This window comes from Ranitomeya variabilis, chromosome 8 (assembly GCF_051348905.1).
Source record: "Ranitomeya variabilis isolate aRanVar5 chromosome 8, aRanVar5.hap1, whole genome shotgun sequence".
NCBI classification, from domain to species: domain Eukaryota; kingdom Metazoa; phylum Chordata; class Amphibia; order Anura; family Dendrobatidae; genus Ranitomeya; species Ranitomeya variabilis.
Genome location: NC_135239.1, coordinates 165,289,960 through 165,310,474, shown reverse-complemented (window position 1 = coordinate 165,310,474; position 20,515 = coordinate 165,289,960). Strand labels below are relative to the sequence as shown.

At 42.2% G+C, this 20,515-nt stretch overlaps 1 protein-coding gene across 1 annotated transcript in view; it reads right to left on the bottom strand.

Annotated features, from left to right (window-relative positions):
• Positions 1-11,347: 11,347 nt before the first annotated feature.
• ATRIP (ATR interacting protein) overlaps positions 11,348-20,515 on the bottom strand; it is an 88,550-nt gene continuing 79,382 nt past the window's right edge. The window contains exons 12-14 of the mRNA XM_077276463.1: positions 18,103-18,189; positions 14,478-14,730; positions 11,348-11,644 (exon numbers count right to left, since the gene is read on the bottom strand). Of these exons, the coding sequence (XP_077132578.1) occupies positions 11,577-11,644; positions 14,478-14,730; positions 18,103-18,189 (408 nt within the window). The 3' untranslated portion in view covers positions 11,348-11,576. The remainder of the gene's footprint in view (positions 11,645-14,477; positions 14,731-18,102; positions 18,190-20,515) is intronic.

Sequence of the window (20,515 nt, the reverse complement as noted above, 5' to 3'; positions counted from 1 at the left end):
CACAGGATAAATGTGATCCCAAAAGTTATGTAAAATGTTCCCAATAAAATGTCAAATCTGGGGCCAAAACAACATTTTTGGGTAAAAATTAGTTTTTTTTTCACTGCCCAATGGTATAAGATTCTGTGACTTACCCTTGGTGTCAACATGATCACTGCACCCAAAGATGATTTCATTGGAAGATGTAGTTGGGGGGGGGGGGGTTTCTACTGTTCTGGCACCTCAGGGGCTCTCTGACAATGTGACATGCCACCCTCAAACCATTCCAGCAAAATCTGCACTCCAATAGGGCGCTTCTTCACTTCTGAGCTTTCCACTGGACCTCAAAAGTAGTTTTTGACCACATATGTGGTATCGGCGTTCTCAGGAGAAATTGCACAAGAAATTGTATGGTCCATTTTGCTCCCGTTACGCTTATCAAAGCCAGCATTTTTGAGAAAAAAATATATATTTTTTTTTCATTTTTACAGTTCAAAGTTATAAAACTTCTGTGTAGCACCTGGGGGCTCAAAGTGCTCACCACACATCTAGATAAATTCCTTGAGGAGTCTAGTTTCCAAAATAAAATCATTTGTGGGGGAATTTCCACTGTTTAGGTATATCAGAGGCTCTTCAAACCCAACATGGCATCTAACGATTCCAGCAAGCTTTGCGGTCAAAAAGTGAAATGGCACTATTTCCCTTTTGAGCGCCCAAACAGTTTTCCTTTCCAAGCCCTGCGTCCAAAAATTTTGCCCCATGAATATGGGGTATCAGTGTATTCAGAAGAAATTGCACAACACATTTTGGGGTTCATTTTCTCCTGTTACCTTTGTGAAAGTAAAAAATTTGGGGCTAAAGTAAAGTTTTTGGAAGGGAAAAATAAAGTACAATGTTGATTTCTTCCTACTACATTGCATTAATTTCTGTGAAGCACCTGAAGTGTTAGTAAACCTCTTGAATGCGTTTTTGAAGACTTTGAGGGGTGCAGTTTTTAGAATGGTGTCACTTTTGGATATTTTCTGTCATTTAGGCCCCTAAAGTCACTTAACCCCTTAATCCCATATGGCGTACTATCCCGTCAAGGTGACCTGGGACTTAACTCCCAGTGACGGGATAGTACGTCATACGCGATCGGCCGCGCTTACGGGGGGAGCGCGGCCGATCGCGGCCGGGTGTCAGCTGCCTATCGCAGCTGACATCCGGCACTATGTGCCAGGAGCGGTCACGGACCGCCCCCGGCACATTAACCCCCGGCACACCACGATCAATCATGATCGCAGTGTACCGGCGGTATAGGGAAGCATCGCGCAGGGAGGGGGCTCCCTGCGGGCTTCCCTGAGACCCCCGGAGCAACGCGATGTGATCGCGTTGCTGCGAGGGTCTCCTACCTCCTTCCTCGCCGCAGGTCCCGGATCCAAGATGGCTGCGGCATCCGGGTCCTGCAGGGAGAAAGGTGGCTTACAGAGCGCCTGCTCAGAGCAGACGCTTGGTAAGCCTGCAGCCCTGCACAGCAGATCGCCGATCTGACAGAGTGCTGTGCACAGTGTCAGATCATCGATCTGTGATGTCCCCCCCTGGGACAAAGTAAAAAAGTTAAAAAAAAAAATTTCCACATGTGTAAAAAAAAAATAAAAAAAAATAATTCCTAAATAAATAATAAAAAAAAATATATATATTATTCCCATAAATACATTTCTTTATCTAAATAAAAAAAACAAAACAATAAAAGTACACATATTTAGTATCGCCGCGTCCGTAACGACCCAACCTATAAAACTGCCCCACTAGTTAACGTTAACCCCTTCAGTAAACACCGTAAGAAAAAAAAAAAAAAAAAAACGAGGCAAAAAACGCTTTATTACCATACCGCCGAACAAAAAGTGGAATAACACGCGATCAAAAAGACGGATATAAATAATCATGGTACCGCTGAAAACGTCATCTTGTCCCGCAAAAAACAAGCCGCCATACAACATCATCAGCAAAAAAATAAAAAAGTTATAGTCCTGAGAATAAAGCGTTACCAAAATAATTATTTTTTCTATAAAATAGTTTTTATCGTATAAAAGCGCCAAAACATAAAAAAATGATATCAATGAGGTATCACTGTAATCGTACTGACCCGAAGAATAAAACTGCTTTATCAATTTTACCAAACGTGGAACGGTATAAACGCCTCTCCCAAAAGAAATTCATGAATAGCAGGTTTTTGGTCATTCTGCCTCACAAAAATCGGAATAAAAAGTGATCAAAAACGGTCACGTGTCCGAAAATGTTACCAATAAAAACGTCAACTCGTCCCGCAAAAAACAAGACCTCACATGACTCTGTGGAGCAAAATGTGGAAAAATTATAGGTCTCAAAATGTGGAGACGCAAAAACTTTTTTGCTATAAAAAGCGTCGCTGGTTTCACACTTGCGTTTTTGTCTGCAGCGTTTTTTGCACAAAAAACGCATGCGTTCTTTCCCTATATTTAACATTGAAAACGCATGCGTTTTTTGTACGCGTTTGGTTGCGTTTTCAAACGCATGCGTTTTTTTTCTGCATGCGTTCATTTTCAGAAATACAACCTGCAGTATTTTCTTGCGGCGTGTTTTCGCGTCAAAAAAATGCATTGCGGTCTATGTAAACGCATGCGTTTTAAAGCACATGCGTTTGCGTTAAAAACGCATGCGTTTTTATCGGAAAAAACAGAAAACACACTGAAAAGCCACCCACCACCATCAAGGTGATAAAGGGATCCAAACCCTAACCCTAAGGCTACTTTCACACTAGCGTTAACTGCAATACCGTCGCAAATGCGTCGTTTTGCCGAAAATACGCATCCAGCAAAAGTTCTTGCTGGATACGTTTTTTCGTCATAGACTAACATTAGCGACGCATTTGCGACGCATTGCCAAACGTTGCGTCCGTTTTGCGACGCTTGGACGTGTGGTAGCGGACCGTCGTGAGAAAAAAACGTTACATGTAACGTTTTTTGCTCACGACGGTCCGCTTTTTCCGACCGCGCATGCGCGGCCGGAACTCCGCCCCCACCTCCCCGCACCTCACAATGGGGCAGCGGATGCGTTGGAAAAATACATCCGCTGCCCCCGTTGTGCGGCGGAGACCACGCTAGCGTCGGGAACGTTGGCCCGACGCACAGCGACGGGTCTTTCCCGACGCTAGTGTGAAAGTAGCCTTACTCTACCCCTAACCGTTTAATGAACATTTTCTGACAGTCATAGTGCCACGTATTTAAGTGCCACGTATTTAAGTGCCACGTATCACGTATTTCAGTGCCACGTATCACGTATTTCAGTGCCACGTATTTCAGTGCCACGTATTTAAGTACCACGTATTTCAGTTGCACGTATTTCAGTGCCACGTATCACGTATTTCAGTGCCACGTGTTTCAGTGCCACGTATCACGTATTTCAGTGCCACGTGTTTCAGTACCACGTATTTCAGTTGCACGTATTTCAGTGGCACGTATTTCAGTGCCACGTATTTCAGTCACGTTTAGGGTTTTCTTGTTTTTTCTTGTGTTTTTCTATAAAAACGCATGCGTCTAAAAAACGCATGCGTTTTACCACGTTTACATGCGTTTTTTCACGCATGCATGCAGATAAAAACGCAAGTGTGAAACAAGCCTTAGTGTGTGACAGCTGCCAATCATAAAAATCCGATATAAAAAACGCTATAAAAGTAAATCAAACCCCCCTTCATCACCCCCTTAGTTAGGGAAAAATAATAAAATTAAAAAAATGTATTTATTTCCATTTTCCCATTAGGTCTAGGGTTAGGGTTGGGGCTAAAGTTAGGGTTAGGGTTGGAGGTAAAGTTAGGGTTAGGGTTGGAACTAAAGTTAGGGTTGGGGCTAAAGTTAGAGTTTGGATTACATTTACGGTTTGGATTAGGGTTGGGATTAGAATTATGGGTGTGTCAGGGCTAGGGGTGTGGTTAGGATTACCGTTGGGATTAGGGTTAGGGGTGTGTTTGGGTTAGGGTTTCAGGTAGAATTGGGGAGTTTCCACTGTCCAGGCACATCAGGGGCTCTCCAAACGCGACATGGCGTCCAATCTCAATTCCAGACAATTCTGCGTTGAAAAAGTAAAACAGTGCTCCTTCCCTTCCGAGCTCTCCCGTGCGCCCAAAAAGGGGTTTACCTCAACATATGGGTTATCAGCGTACTCGGGACAAATTGAACAACAACTTCTGGGGTCCAAGTTCTCTTGTTATCCTTGGGAAAATAAAAATTTGGGGGGCTAAAAATCATTTTTGTGGGAAAAAAAAGATGTTTTATTTTCACGGCTCTGCGTTATAAACTGTAGTGAAACACTTGGGGGTTCAAAGTTCTCACAACACATCTAGATAAGTTCCTTGGGAGGTCTAGTTTCCAATATGGGGTCACTTGTGGGGGGTTTGTACTGTTTGGGTACATCAGGGGCTCTGCAAATGCAACGTGATGCCTGCAGACCAATCCATTTGTCTGCATTCCAAATGGCGCTCCTTCCCTTCCGAGCTCTGTCATGCGCCCAAACAGTGGCTCCCCTCCACATATGAGGTATCAGCGTACTCAGGACAAATTGGACAACAACTTTTGGGGTCTAATTTATCCTGTTACCCTTGTGAAAATACAAAACTGGGGGCTAAAATATCATTTTTGTGAAAAAAATAAATAATTTTTATTTTCACGGCTTTGCGATATAAACTTTAGTGAAACACTTGGGGGTTCAAAGTTCTCACAACACATCTAGATAAGTTCCTTGGGAGGTCTAGTTTCCAATATGGGGTCACTTGTGGGGGGTTTGGGTACATCAGGGGCTCTGCAAATGCAACGTGACGGCTGCTGACCAATCCATTTAAGTCTGCATTCCAAATGGCGCTCCTTCCCTTCCGAGCTCTGTCATGCGCCCAAACAGTGGTTCCCCCCCACATATGGGGTATCAGCGTACTCAGGACAAATTGGAAAACAAATTTTGGGGTCCAATTTATTCTGCTACCCTTGTAAAAATACAAAGCTGGGGGCTAAAAAATCATTTTTGAGAAAAAAAATAAAAATATTTTCACGGCTCTGCGTTATAATCTGTAGTGAAACACTTGGGGGTTCAAAGCTCTCAAAACACATCTAGATAAGTTCCTTAGGGGGTCTACTTTCCAAAATGGTGTCACTTGTGGGGGGTTTCAATGTTTAGGCACATCAGGGGCTCTCCAAACGCAACATGGCGTCCCATCTCAATTCCAGTCAATTTTGCATTGAAAGGTCAAATTAGCGCTCCTTCCCTTCCAAGCTCTGCCATGCGCCCAAACAATGGTTTACACCCACATATGGGGTATCAGCGTACTCAGGACAAATTGCACAACATTTTTTGGGATCCAATTTCTTCTCTTACCCTTGGGAAAATAAAAAATTGGGGGCGAAAAGATCATTTTTGTGAAAAAATATGATTTTTTTATTTTTACGGCTCTGCATTATAAACTTCTGTGAAGCACTTGGTGGGTCAAAGTGCTCACCACACATCTAGATAAGTTCCTTAGGGGGTCTACTTTCCAAAATGGTGTCACTTGTAGGGGGTTTCAGTGTTTAGGCACATCAGGGGCTCTCCAAACGCAACATGGCGTCCCATCTCAATTCCAGTCAATTTTGCATTGAAAAGTCAAATGGCGCTCCTTCCCTTCCAAGCTCTGCCATGCGCCCAAACAATGGTTTACACCCACATATGGGGTATCAGCGTACTCAGGACAAATTGTGCAACAACTTTTGGGGTCCATTTTCTCCTGTTACCCTTGGTAAAATAAAACAAATTGGAGCTGAAATAAATTTTGTGTGAAATAAAGTTAAATGTTCATTTTTATTTAAGCATTCCAAAAATTCCTGTGAAACACCAGAAGGGTTAATAAACTTCTTGAATATGGTTTTGAGCACCTTGAGGGGTGCAGTTTTTAGAATGGTGTCACACTTGGGTATTTTCTATCATATAGACCCCTCAAAATGACTTCAAATGAGATGTGGTCCCTAAAAAAAAATGGTGTTGTAAAAATGAGAAATTTCTGGTCAAATTTTAACCCTTATAACTCCCTAACAAAAAAAATGTTGGTTCCAAAATTGTGCTGATGTAAAGTAGACATGTGGGAAATGTTACTTATTAAGTATTTTGAGTGACATATGTCTGTGATTTAAGGGCATAAAAATTCAAAGTTGGAAAATTGCGAAATTTTCAAAATGTTCGCCAAATTTCCGTTTTTTTCACAAATAAACGCAAGTTATATAGAATAAATTTTACCACTAACATGAAGTACAATATGTCACGAGAAAACAATGTCAGAATCGCCAAGATCCGTCAAAGCGTTCCAGAGTTATAGCCTCATAAAGGGACAGTGGTCAGAATTGTAAAAATTGGCCCGGTCATTAACGTGCAAACCACCCTCGGGGCTTAAGGGGTTAAAATGTGATGTGGTCCCTTAAAAAAAAAATGGTTTTGTAACATTTGTTGGAAAAATTAGAACTTGCTGACCAACTTTTAACAACAAAAAAAAAATTAAAAATGTTTAAAAAATGATACTGATGTAAACTATTTTAACCCCTTTACCCCCAAGGGTGGTTTGCACGTTATGGACCGGGCCAATTTTTACAATTCTGACCACTGTCCCTTTATGAGGTTATAACTCTGGAACGCTTCAACGGATCCCGGTGATTCTGACATTGTTTTCTCGTGACATATTGTACTTCATGATAGTGGTAAAATTTCTTTGATATTACCTGCGTTTATTTGTGAAAAAAAAGGAAATTTGGCGAAAATTTTGCAATTTTCCAACTTTGAATTTTTATGCAATTAAATCACAGAGATATGTCACACAAAATACTTAATAAGTAACATTTTCCACATGTCTACTTTACATTAGCACAATTTTGGAACCAAAATTTTTTTTTGTTAGGGAGTTATAAGGGTTAAAAGTTGACCAGCAATTTCTCATTTTTACAACACCATTTTTTTTTTAGGGACCACATCTCATTTGAAGTCATTTTGAGGGGTCTATATGATAGAAAATACCCAAGTGTGACACCATTCTAAAAACTGCATCCCTCAAGGTGCTCAAAACCACATTCAAGAAGTTTATTAACCCTTCAGGTGTTTCACAGGAATTTTTGGAATGTTTAAATAAAAATGAACATTTAGCTTTTTTTCACAAAAAATTTACTTCAGCTCCAATTTGTTTTATTTTACCAAGGGTGGAGAAAATGGACCCCAAAAGTTGTTGTACAATTTGTCCTGAGTACGCTGATACCCCTATGTGGGGGTAAACCACTGTTTGGGCGCATGGCAGAGCTCGGAAGGAAAGGAGCGCCATTTGACTTTTCAATGCAAAATTGACTGGAATTGAGATGGGACGCCATGTTGCATTTGGAGAGCCCCTGATGTGCCTAAACAATGAAACCCCCCACAAGTGACACCATTTTGGAAAGTAGACCCCCTAAGGAACTTATCTAGATGTGTGGTGAGCACTTTCACCCATTAAATGATTCACAGAAGATTATAATGCAGAGCCGTAAAAATAAAAAAAAATTTCCCACAAAAATTATTTTTTAGCCCCCAGTTTTGTATTTTTCCGAGGGTAACAGGAGAAATTGGACCCTAAATATTGTTGTCCAATTTGTCCTGAGTACGCTGATACCTGATATGTGGGGGGGGGGGGGGGGGGGGACGGGGACCACCGTTTGAGCACATGGCAAAGCTCGGAAGGGAAGGGGCATCATTTGGAATGCAGACTTAGATGGATTGGTCTGCAGGCGTCACATTGCGTTTGCAGAGCCCCTAATGTACCTAAACAGTAGAAACCCCCACAAGTGACCCCATATTGGAAACTAGACCCTCCAAGGAACTTATCTAGATGTGTTGTGAGAACTTTGAGCCCCCAAGTGTTTCACTACAGTTTATAACGCAGAGCCGTGAAAATAAAAAATCTTTTTTTTCCCACAAAAATTATTTTTTAGCCCCCAGTTTTGTATTTTCCCAAGGGTAACAGGAGAAATTGGACCCAAAAAGTTGTTGTCCAATTTGTCCTGAGTATGCTGATACCCCATATGTTGGGGTAAACCCCTGTGTGGGCACACGGGAGAGCTCGGAAGGGAAGGAGCACTGTTTTACTTTTTCAATGCAGAATTGGCTGGAATTGAGATCGGACGCCATGTCGTGTTTGGAGAGCCCCTAATGTGACTAAACAGTGGAAACCCCCCAATTATAACTGAAACCCTAATGCAAACACACCCCTAACCCTAATCCCAACGGTAACCCTAACCACACCTCTAACCCAGACACACCCCTAACCCTAATCCCAACCCTATTCCCAACCGTAAATGTAATCCAAACCCTAACCCTAACTTTAGCCCCAACCCTATCTGTAGCCTTAACCCTAGCCCCAACCCTAACCCTAATCCTAGCCCTAACCCTAATTCTAACCCTAATCCTAACCCTAGCCCTAACGGGAAAATGGAAATAAATACGTTTTTTTAATTTTTTCCCTAACTAAGGGGGTGATGAAGGGGGGTTTGATTTACTTTTATAGCGGGGTTTTTAGCGGATTTTTATGATTGGCAGCCGTCACACACTGAAAGACGCTTTTTATTGCAAAAAATATTTTTTGCGTTATCACATTTTGAGAGCTATAATTTTTCCATATTTGAGACCACAGAGTCATGTGAGGTCTTGTTTATTGCGGGACGAGTTGACGTTTTTATTGGTAACATTTTCGGGCACGTGACATTTTTTGATCGCTTTTTATTCCGATTTTTGTGAGGCAGAATGACCAAAAACCAGCTATTCATGAATTTCTTTTGGGGGAGGCGTTTATACTGTTCCGCGTTTGGTAAAATTGATAAAGCAGTTTTATTCTTCGGGTCAGTACGATTACAGCGATACCTCATTTATATCATTTTTTTATGCTTTGGCGCTTTTATACGTCAAAAACTATTTTATAGAAAAAATAATTATTTTGGCATCGCTTTATTCTGAGGACTATAACTTTTTTATTTTTTTGCTGATGATGCTGTATGGCGGCTCTTTTTGCGGGACAAAATGACGCTTTCAGCGGTACCATGGTTATTTATATCTGTCTTTTTGATCGCGTTTTATTCCACTTTTTATTCGGCGGTATGATAATAAAGCGTTGTTTTTTGCCTCGTTTTTTATTTTTTTACGGTGTTTACTGAAGGGGTTAACTAGTGGGACAGTTTTATAGGTTGGGTCGTTACGGACGCGGCGATACTAAATATGTGTACTTTTATTGTTTTGTTTTTTTTATTTAGATAAAGAAATATATTTATGGGAATAATATTTTTTTTTTCTTTATTTAGGAATTATTATTATTTTTTTTTTTTTTTACACATGTAGAAATTTTTTTTAAAACTTTTTTACTTTGTCCCAGGGGGGGACATCACAGATCGGTGATCTGACAGTTTGCATAGCACTCTGTCAGATCACCGATCTGACTTAGAGCACTGCAGGCTTACCAGCGCCTGCTCTGAGCAGGCACTCGGTAAGCCACCTCCCTCCCTGCAGGACCCGGATGCCGCGGCCATCTTGGATCCAGGACCTGCAGCGAGGAAGGAGGTAGGAGACCCTCGGAGCAACGCGATCACATCGCGTTGCTGCGGGGGTCTCAGGGAGCCCCCTCCCTGCGCGATGCTTCCCTATACCGCCGGCACACCGCGATCATGTTTGATCGCGGTGTGCCGGGGGTTAATGTGCCGGGGGCGGTCCGTGACCACTCCTGGCACATAGCGCCGAATGTCAGCTGCGATAGGCAGCTGACACCCGGCCGCGATAGGCGGCGCTCCCCCCGTGAGCGCCGCCGATCTCGCTGGACGTACTATTCCGTCATTGGGAAGTAGGGCCCACCCCACATGGACGGAATAGTACGTCCAATGACAGAAAGGGGTTAATTGACATCTGGATTAAAGGCATAAGAATTAAAAGTTTGAAGATTACAAAAACTTTCCTCCAAATTTCCGATATTTTCACAAATAAACGCAAATTCTCACGCTATCATGAAGTACAATATGTTACGAAAAAAAACAATCTCAGAATCAGTGGGAACCCGTTGAAGCGTTCCAGGGCTATTACCGTATAAAGTGACATTGGTCAGAATTGTAAAATTTGGCCTGGCCTCGAAGGTGAAAACTGGCTTGGGTGGTGCTTGAGCTCCATAGTGTTTGAAAGTAAGGCCATTTTGACGCGAAGGTAATTGTGGACTTGGATGTACAGGCTCCTACTCCTGTAGCTTAGAGTACTTTTAGGCTATGTGCACACGTTGCAGATTGGGGTGCAGAATTTTTTCACAAAATCCGCATCTCCTGGCAGAAAAAGCAGGTGCGGATTTGCCGCGGATTTTCTCCGTTTATCCCAGCGGATTTCTAAATGGAAGGGGTCAGAAACGCTGCAGTTCCCCACAAAAGTAGCAGCATGCTACTTCTTTTGATCCGCAGCTGTTTTCATGCGGATTTTTACGCACCATTAGCACAGCATTTTTTTTCCCAATTGATTTACATTGTACTGTAAATCACTCTGCAGTGTTTCTGCGCGGAAAAATCCGCACTAATTCCGCATCGTGTGCACACAGCCTTAGGCTATTTGCATAGAGGGAAAACTGCATGTCATTTCTCTACAACGGATCCTGGTGAGATCAGCTCCAAATAAAAAAATGGCAAATCAAAATGGCAGGGAAAAAAAAAAAAAAGTCTTCAAAACAAATTCATAGAAACTGTGTAAGGAATAGACTAACTCCTCCAAAACGTACGTAAATAAAGAGCATTTTACCATGGAAAAACTCACTGTTTTTGACTACTTCAAAAAACAATGTCTGCACCACACACAGCACTTCTCTTATATGCAGTGCTCTCACGTCTGTATGGTTTAGCCTCTACCTTTTTGCTTCTCACTTGATTCCCATATTTCACCTTTGGCATGGAAAAGCGGTTCAGCGCATCATTCCGCTCACAGGTTTTGCATTTATTCTGGTCTCTCTCTCTGTTGATTGACAGTGCCGGCTTTCCAGGACTGAACGCTTTGTGCAGTAAAAGCTCAGCCCTCGTACTGAATGTATAACAGAGCGTAGATTTCAGTGCAGACATCGCTCTTTCCTGGAAAGCCAAGACTGTGACTCAACGGCATGGACAGAAAGGTGCATGGAACCATTCGGCCACATCATAGGTGCACCGATCACCCTAATCATCCTATGGAAATAAAGAAAATATTGTCGCAAATGATAAACGAGATTTAAAAAAAAAAAAAAAAAAGGTAAGATTTTATAGTGGCCAGACTTTTTTTTTTATAATTTTTTTAATGAAAAATGTTCACCATGAAATACCAAAAATGAAGACTTGCATCTTACAAAATTTCTGTATTTAAATTATTTTTAAGGTTTTAAAATACAGTATACCGTACATTGCTGAAGGCATAACAGGATTCTACAGGCAAGAGGTCTAAAATGTGACAAATTATTACTGGGAATATTATGTCCAGTCTTTCAAAAAATTGCTAATAAATTTCATCTGCTTAAAAATACATGTTCACATTAGAGAGCAGTTCGCACAATCCATACAGCACATCCAGAATTATGTGCAGTCCATGTTTTCATCTTCTGTCTCTACTTCTGGAGGACACAATTCATCAAGCGCAAACTCTAAAACAGAAGAAGGAAAACTATTATTATAATTATGCACCAAAATGCACATGGAAACTGTCACCATAGATTTGACATTTTCACCAGTTATATGCTAAATATGTGTGAAACTGCATCAGGCAGCCACACATGGAAAGGGACTAATCTGTACGGAGATCTGCATCATGCCAAACTGCAAATGTGTAATGCCCCCAGAAGAAGCGAGGCGAAACACCATCAAGATGGAGGGATGCTGTGCCTGATAATTTATCCGCTGTTCATACAAGATACCATCTCACAGGTAAGAATTACCAAATCATAATGATCTTTCAGCTGGTCGGCCATTTTCTAACATGTATTCCCCTTTATTTAGCAAGTGATACTAGTTCCTGTAACCACATTAATATATCCATTACCTTCTGTATTTGCACCATCAGGCTCTTTCCGCTTTCCTGTTTTATGAGGCACATTAGTTCCTATACGTTATAAACTGATATATATGCTATATTTAGATAATAAAAGTTGCATTTACCATTTTGATTTTTCACTTTTTTGGTTCGGAGACATTCACCACCCTCCTAGAACAGTGGGTTATATTAACACCTTCATGCCACGGCCCTTTTGCGTTTTCGTTTTTCGCTCCCCTACTTTCCAGAGCCATAACTTTTTTATTTTCCAGTTAATATGGCCATGTGAGAGCTTATTTTTGCGAGACGAGTTGTACTTTTGAACGTCACCATTGGTTTTACCATGTCTTGTACAAGAAAGCGGGAAAAAAATTCCAAGTGTGGTGAAATTGCAAAAAAGTGCAATCCCACACTTGTTTTTTGTTTGGCTTTTTTTGCTAGTTTCACTAAATGCTAAAACTGACCTGATATTATGATTCTCCAGGTCATTACGAGTTCATAGACACCTAACATGTCTAGGATATTTTTTATCTATGTTGTGAAAAAAATATTCAAAACTTTGCTAAAAAAATAATAAAAAAAATGCGCCATTTTCCGTTACGTCCCCATTTTTTGTGATCTGGGGTTGGGTGAGGGCTTATTTTTTGTTTTTAATGATACCACTTTTGTGCAGATACGTTCTTTTGATCGCCTGTTATTGCATTTTAATGCAATGTCGTGGCGACAAAAAAAATGTAATTCTGACGTTTCAAACTTTTTTTCTCGCTACGCCGTTTAGAGATCAGGTTAATGCTTTTTTTTATTGATAGATCGGGCGATTCTGAACGCGGCGATACCAAATATGTGTAGGTTTGATTTTTTTTATTTTTATTTCGGATGGGGCGAAAGGGGGGGTGATTTAAACTTTTATATATTTTTTCATATTTTTAAACACATTTTTTTTTTTACTTTTGCCATGCTTCAATAGCCTCCATGGGAGGCTAGAAGCTGGCACCACTCGATCGGCTCAGCTACTTAGCAGCGATCATCAGATCGCTCCTATGTAGCTGAAATGCAGGTGTGCTATGAGCACCGACCACAGGGTGACGCTCACAGCAGGCCGGCATCAGTAACCATAGAGGTCTCAATGACCTCTATGGTTACCTTCCTGACCCGTCGCCGACCCCCAATCATGTGACGGGGGTCGGCGATGCGCTCATTTCCGGCCACGCAGCCGGAAGCAGTAGTTAAATGCCGCTGTCAGCGTTTGACAGCGGCATTTAACAGGTTAATAGTGGCGGGTGAATCGCGATTTCACCCGCCGCTATTGCGCGCACATGTCAGCTGTACAAAACAGCTGACATTTCGCAACTTTGATGTGGGCTCACCGCCGGAGCCCACATCAAAGGGGAAGACACGACATGTGCAGTACTAGTACAGCGCATGTTGTGAAGGGGTTAAACAGGTGCCAGAAACCTAAGTGTCAGGCTTTGATTTCTGCCATGGACTTGAGCAATACTGTATTGGATTTTTTTCAATACAAATTAAATAAGGAACATAACAAAATTGTAGCAAGCATGTTAAGTGTAAGATATTAAATCAAATCACTATTAGTATGTATAATAGAGTACATGCATCTAAGGACTTGCGCCCCCTGAGGAAGGAGCTGATGGCTCCGAAACGCACGTCGGGGTAGGGCTATTTTCCTTCCATTCCTGCACCTATTAGGTATGTACCATGTATTTAATTCTTGGATAATTGTAAATATACTGACTATTGAATGATATTGCACTTGGTTTAATATGCATAATGTAGCGGTAGATACCTGCCACAATGTGGCTTGATATTATGGTGTTACAGGAGTGGTTGGCCAATTCAGCCAGTTCAGTATGGCCATTTGAGCGCGCATCCACTTCCCCATTCATGCCATTGTACCTGGATTTTAAGTTTTTTATTGTTATTTAATAAAGATTATATATATTGATGGGACTTCATGACTGCTATTGCGTTTTTTTGAGTGGTATAAATTAAATAATGATTGTACTTCCGAAAACCTTTTATTTGATCATGTTCTAAATATCTTTTCCTAACCCTTAAAAAAAAATCCTAACATGCTGGCCACGGCACATGTAGTAGCAAAGACACCAGGATGGACTGAAGTTCAGTAAGTGCAATTTATGGTGAAAGCACGATTTTTGGGGGTTTTGCACCTTTTATGTCAATGATTTTTGATGCGATTTGCAAAAACCTGCAGCATTTTCTAACAATTTTTGTAAATATAATAAAAAAAAAATTAAAAAAATAAAGTATGGAGAACCTGCCCAGACTACCCACAATCCAGATTCGCTTTCTCCTCCAAGAAGAGTAGTGGCCAGCACTTTATGAGCTCTTGTATGGTACTGTCATGATGGCAGGACCCTTTAAGCATAACATAATAACCAGATACATAGCGCAGTGCATAATCCCACCTTCGTTCTCATTCATAGTGTTGAATTTTCTAAACAATGCTCGGACTCCAGGCACCGCTTGGTCATATTGGTGAAAGACCTCTAAGCAATGTTCACTGAAGCTTTTGTCCTTCTGGTAGAGGCTGTGTAGAACCATTATGGCTTCTCTTAGAAACAGCACCGATTTGTTCTGGTTTGGGCTGGGCAGAAGGACGGTTAATCGCCGAACATTGAGCCATTCCTGGTGTAGGGTGCGGACCAGCACCTTCACAACCTGAAAAAGGAACACACAGCAGTAATGATACTTACCATAGGAATCATTTATAAACAACTTTCCTTACTTATATCGGAACAATACTTTACATGTAAAAAGAAGTGCTACAGTATAAAAATATGCACTTTATTAGTCAAACACCACAACCAATTGAATGTATACTGAAAACCTAGGTTATTGATCAAATGAAGGAATTATGGTTTAGCCTATGGATCAACACAGGAGGCCAAGAAAGACCACTCTGAGTAACACAAGAACACGAATATGGAAAACTTATGTCAATGACAAGAAAAGGTCAAAGACCACTCTGGTGATATTTTGTATTTGTATATGTGTGTATTGAGTGCAGTATTATACTCAGCTGTCGCTTTCTTCAACCGTTTCAGTGGCACGCCAGCCCGATATCACGTGACCTGCCGAGTGACACAGTGTCTTCTGTGTGGAGCAGAGATCACTTTTTACATTTTCTCAATAAAAGTCAATGAGACTCAGAAGCCAGGTACAGAGCAACAGCAGACACTGTGTGATCCGGCAAGTCACAAATAAAATCACGACTCTGGAAAGGGCTGTAGTACTACTAAAAACAGCAGATGGGGAGGTTAATACTTTAGTTACTGGATACCAACAAATATGTTCCAGTTTATTGACAGTGAATAGAAATGGAAACATAGTGTGAAATTCTCCTCTGCGAGGTGTACAGTTGAGTGAAAGAGCGTTTGCCCCTTCCTGATTTTCTATTCTTTTGCTTGTCTGTCACACAAATGTTTCAGAACACCAAACAAATGTATATATTAGTCAACGATGACGCAAGTTATCACAAAATGCAGTTTTTAAATGAAGGTCTTTATTATTAAGGGAAAAAGAAATCCAAACCTACAGGGTCCTGTGTGAAAACTGGAGTTAGGCTCTTTTTATATGGCCGAGATTCCCGCCGTCCGCTTTCTGCGGCGCGCTTGCGCAATAGTTGCGGCCTGTGGAGCGCCTTCCTGTTTCTGGCGCCTGCGCATTAGCGCCCATCCGGCGCCTGCGCAGAAGCGTTCTCCTGCCGGCGTCTGCGCAGAAACATCTCCCGCCGGCGCCCGCGCAGAAGCGCCTATCCGGCGCCTGCGCAGAAGCATCTCCCGCCGGCGCCCGCGCAGAAGTGCCTATCCGGCGCCTGCGCAGAAGCGTCTCCTGCTGGCGCCCGCGCAGAAGCACCCATCCGGCGCCGCAGGAGCGCCTCTCCTCCTGCGCAAGCGCGGCCGGCCCAAGATGGCGCCGCACATGGCGCACATGAGACGCTGCCTCACCGGAGCTCACGGTTTGCCCGCAGCCTTAATACGCGGTCCCTGCACACCTCCTGGCATTGCAGTGTGCAGACTGACGCTTGAAGGGGAGAGCCGCACTACCTTCTCCCGCAACCACAGGGGGACCCCCCTGGATGTTGCCGCTGCTGCATCTTACCTAGGGAGGTGACCGTGAACTCCATGTCACCTCCCCCGCACACGCTAGAGGCCCACTAGCCCCAGCGGTGGCGCCTCGGGTCACCACACCAGCCGAGGCAGAGGGACCCCAGCTGCCTGAGTCGGACTGATTGGCCCCGGAATCCCACGACGATCTTCTTCTGGTAAGTCTGTAGGTCTCCCATCAAGGACAGGAATCCAACTGATGCGGGAGAGTGGTACCGCCTTTTTATCTGTAGGTTTCCTGTCTTGGTGGGCGGATCCCCTCTCTCCGTGGTGCCGTCATGGGCGACAGAGAAAAAGTGATTGCCCCTAAACCTAATAACTGGTTGGGCCAACCTTAACAGCAACAACTGCAATCAAGCATTTCTGATAACTGAATGAATCTTTCACGACACTCTGGGGGAATCTTTGCAGAATTGTTGTAGCTCAGCCACACTGGAGGGTTTCTGAGCATTAGCCGCCTTTTTAAGGTCATGCCGCAGAATCTCAATCGGATTAAGGTGAGGAATTTGACTAGGCCACTCCAAAGTCTTAATTTTGTTTTCCTTAAGCCATTTAGAGGTGGACTTACTGGTGTGTTTTGAATCATTGCCCTGCTGCATAACCCAAGTGCACTTCAGCTTGAGGTCACGAACAGACGGCCAGAAATTCTCCTTCAGGATTTCTAACTAGACAGCAGAATTCATGGTTCTATTTACCACAGCAAGTCTTCTAGATCTTGAAGCAGCAAAACAGCCCCAGACAGTCACACTACCACCACAATATTTTACTGTTGATATAATGCTCCTTTTCTGAAATGCTGTTACTTCTACGCCAGACGTAATAGAACATATAACTTCCAAAAAGTTCAACTTTTGTCTCATCAGTCCTCAGAGTATTCTCCCAAAAGTCTTGGGGGATCTTCAAGATGATTTCTGGCAAAACTGAGATGAGCCTTAATATTCCTATTGCTCATCATTGGTTTTCGTCTTTGAACTCTGCCATGCAGGCCATTTTTGTCCAATCTCTGTTATGGTGGAGTCATGAATACGGACCTTAACTGAGGCAAGTGAGGCCTGTAGCTCTTTGGGATGTTGTTGTGGGGTCTTTTGTGGCCTGTTAGGTGAGCGGTCGCTGCGTTCTTGGGGTCATTTTGGTCGGCCGGCTACTCCTGGGAAGGTTCACGACTGTTCCACGTTTTCGCCATTTGTGGATAATGGCTCTCACTGTGGTTCGCTGGAGTTCCAAAGCTTTAGAAGTGGTTTAAAACCTTTCCCAGACTGATAGATCTCAAATACTTTGTTTCTTGTTTGTTACAGTATTTCTTTGGATCGCTGCATGTCTAACTTTTGAGGATCTTTTGGTCTATGACACTATGTCATGCAGGTCCTATTTGTGATTTCGTGAATGAGAAGAGGTGTGGCAGTAATCAGTCCTGCCTGTGGCTAGGGAATTTGAATGCAGCTTCCCAAATATGTGATAAACCGCAGTTAATTTATGTTTTAAGAGGGGGCAATCACTTTCAGACAAGACCCTGTAGGTTTGGATTTCTTTTGCCCTTAATAATAAAGACCTTCATTTAAAAACTGCAATTTGTTTGGTGATCTGAAACATTTAAGCATGACAAACATGGAAAAGAATAGGAAATCAGGAAGGGGGCAAACACTTTCACACAACTGTAGATCCCTCAATTGGATATAAATGAAACATGTCAGAGGATCGACCACCTTAGAGATTATTTCACATAAAAGTTGTAAATTATCAACTTCACAACACATAACTAAAAAAAAAAATGTTTTGCACCAGTTTCCAAAAAATAATCTGCAGTTATATACGGTTTTGCTGTGTGAGCATAGGAAGCTTTCCACTATTTGCAATAAAATATAGCAAACATACAGATATACTTTCAAAAATGCTAGTTATGTGGTTGAAAAAAGCAGCATCATACCTCTCTGTTACACAGACAAGCAACTCCAGATCTGTTAGAGGGAGAGCCCCAGCCTTGGGTGATCAACTTGTTTAGGAACCTGACCACCTAGAAAAACAGATGTGCAACAAATATTTAGAGAGAAAGCAATCCACAAATTAAACTAAAAACTCAGAAACAATCTACTGTATATACTCGAGTATAGGCAGAGTTTTTCAGCACATTTTTTTGCGCTGAAAACGTCCCCCTCGGCTTATACTCGAGTGAGGGCCAGAACATGGAGGGGGAGCAGGAGTGGTGGGTCACAGGAGGCAGGAGCCAGCTGCTGCGGCTAAAGCCTGTGCCCGCTGCTAAAGAGAAATGAATATTCACTGCATTGGCAGTGAATATTCATTTCTCTGTAATAGTGCGCACAGTGTCAGCAGCAGCCGGCTCCAGCAGCTGCCAGGCTGTCACGCTACTTAAGAGAAATATTCACCTCTCTTCACTCCCATGGGCATGGAGAGAGGAGAATATAAATTTCTCTTAACCCCTTCATGACCCAGCCTATTTTGACCTTAATGACCTGGCCGTTTTTTGCAATTCGGACCAGTGTCCCTTTATGAGGTAATAACTTAGGAACGCTTCAACGGATCTTAGCGGTTCTGAGATTGTTTTTTCGTGACATATTGGGCTTTATGTTAGTGGTAAATGTAGGTCGATAATTTCTGAGTTTATTTGTGAAAAAAACGGAAATTTGGCGAAAATTTTGAAAATTTCCAATTTTCACATTTTGAATTTTTATTCTGTTAAACCAGAGAGTTATGTGACACAAAGTAGTTAATAAATAACATTTCCCACATGTCTACTTTACATCAGCACAACTTTGGAAACAAAATTTTTTTTTGCTAGGAAGTTACAAGGGTTAAAATTTGACTAGTGATTTCTCATTTTTACAACAAAATTTACAAAACCATTTTTTTTAGGGACCACCTCACATTTGAAGTCAGTTTGAGGGTTCTATATGGCTGAAAATACCCAAAAGTGACACCATTCTAAAATCTGCACCCCTCAAGGTGCTCAAAACCACATTCAAGAAGTTTATTAACCCTTCAGGTGTTTCACAGCAGCAGAAGCAACATGGAAGGAAAAAATGAACATTTAACTTTTTAGTCACAAAAATGATATTTTAGCAACAATTGTTTTATTTTCCCAAGGGTAAAAGGAGAAACTGGACCACGAACGTTGTTGTCCAATTTGTCCTGAGTACGCTGATACCTCATATGTGGGGGTAAACCACTGTTTGGGCGCACGGCAGGGCTCGGAAGGGAAGGAGTGCCGTTTGACTTTTTGAATGAAAAATTGGCTCCAATGTTTAGCGGACACCATGTCGCGTTTGGAGAGCCCCCATGTGCCTAAACATTGGAGCTTCCCCACAAGTGACCCCATTTTGGAAACTAGACCCCCCAAGGAACATATCTAGAAGCATAGTGAGCACTTTAAACCCTCAGGTGCTTCACAAATTGATCCGTAAAAATGAAAAAGTACTTTTTTTTCACACAAAAATTCTTTTAGCCTCAATTTTTTCATTTTCACATGGGCAACAGGATAAAATGGATCCTAAAATTTGTTGGGCAATTTCTCTTGAGTACGCCGATACCTCATATGTGGGGGTAAACCACTGTTTGGGTGCACGGCAAGGCTCGGAAGGGAAGGCGCGCCATTTGACTTTTTGAACGGAAAATTAGCTGCAATCGTTAGCGGACACCATGTCGTGTTTGGAGAGCCCCTGTGTGCCCACAAGTGACCCCATTTTGGAAACTAGACCTCCCAAGGAACTAATCTAGATGTGTGGTGAGCACTTTGAACCCCCAATTGCTTCACAGAAGTTTATAACGCAGAGCCATGAAAATAAAAAATAATTTTTCTTTTCTCAAAAATGAATTTTTAGCCCACAATTTTTTATTTTCCCAAGGGTAACAGGAGAAATTGGACCCCAAAAGTTGTTGTCCAGTTTCTCCTGAGTACGCTGATACCCCATATGTGGGGGTAAACCACTGTTTGGGCACACGTCGGGGTTCGGAAGAGAAGTAGTGACGTTTTGAAATGCAGACTTTGATGGAATGCTCTGCGGGCGTCACGTTGCGTTTGCAGAGCCCCTGATGTGCCTAAACAGTAGAAACTCCCCACAAGTGACCCCATTTTGGAAACTAGACCCCCAAAGGAACTTATCTAGATGTGTGGTGAGCACTTTGAACCCCCAAGTGCTTCACAGAAGTTTATAACGCAGAGCCGTGAAAATAATAAATGTGTTTTCTTTCCTCAAAAATATTTTTTTAGCCCAGAATTTTTTAATTTTCCCAAGGGTAACAGGAGAAATTTGACCCCAAGAGTTGTTGTCCAGTTTCTCCTGAGTACGCTGGTACCCCATATGTGGGGGTAAACCACTGTTTGG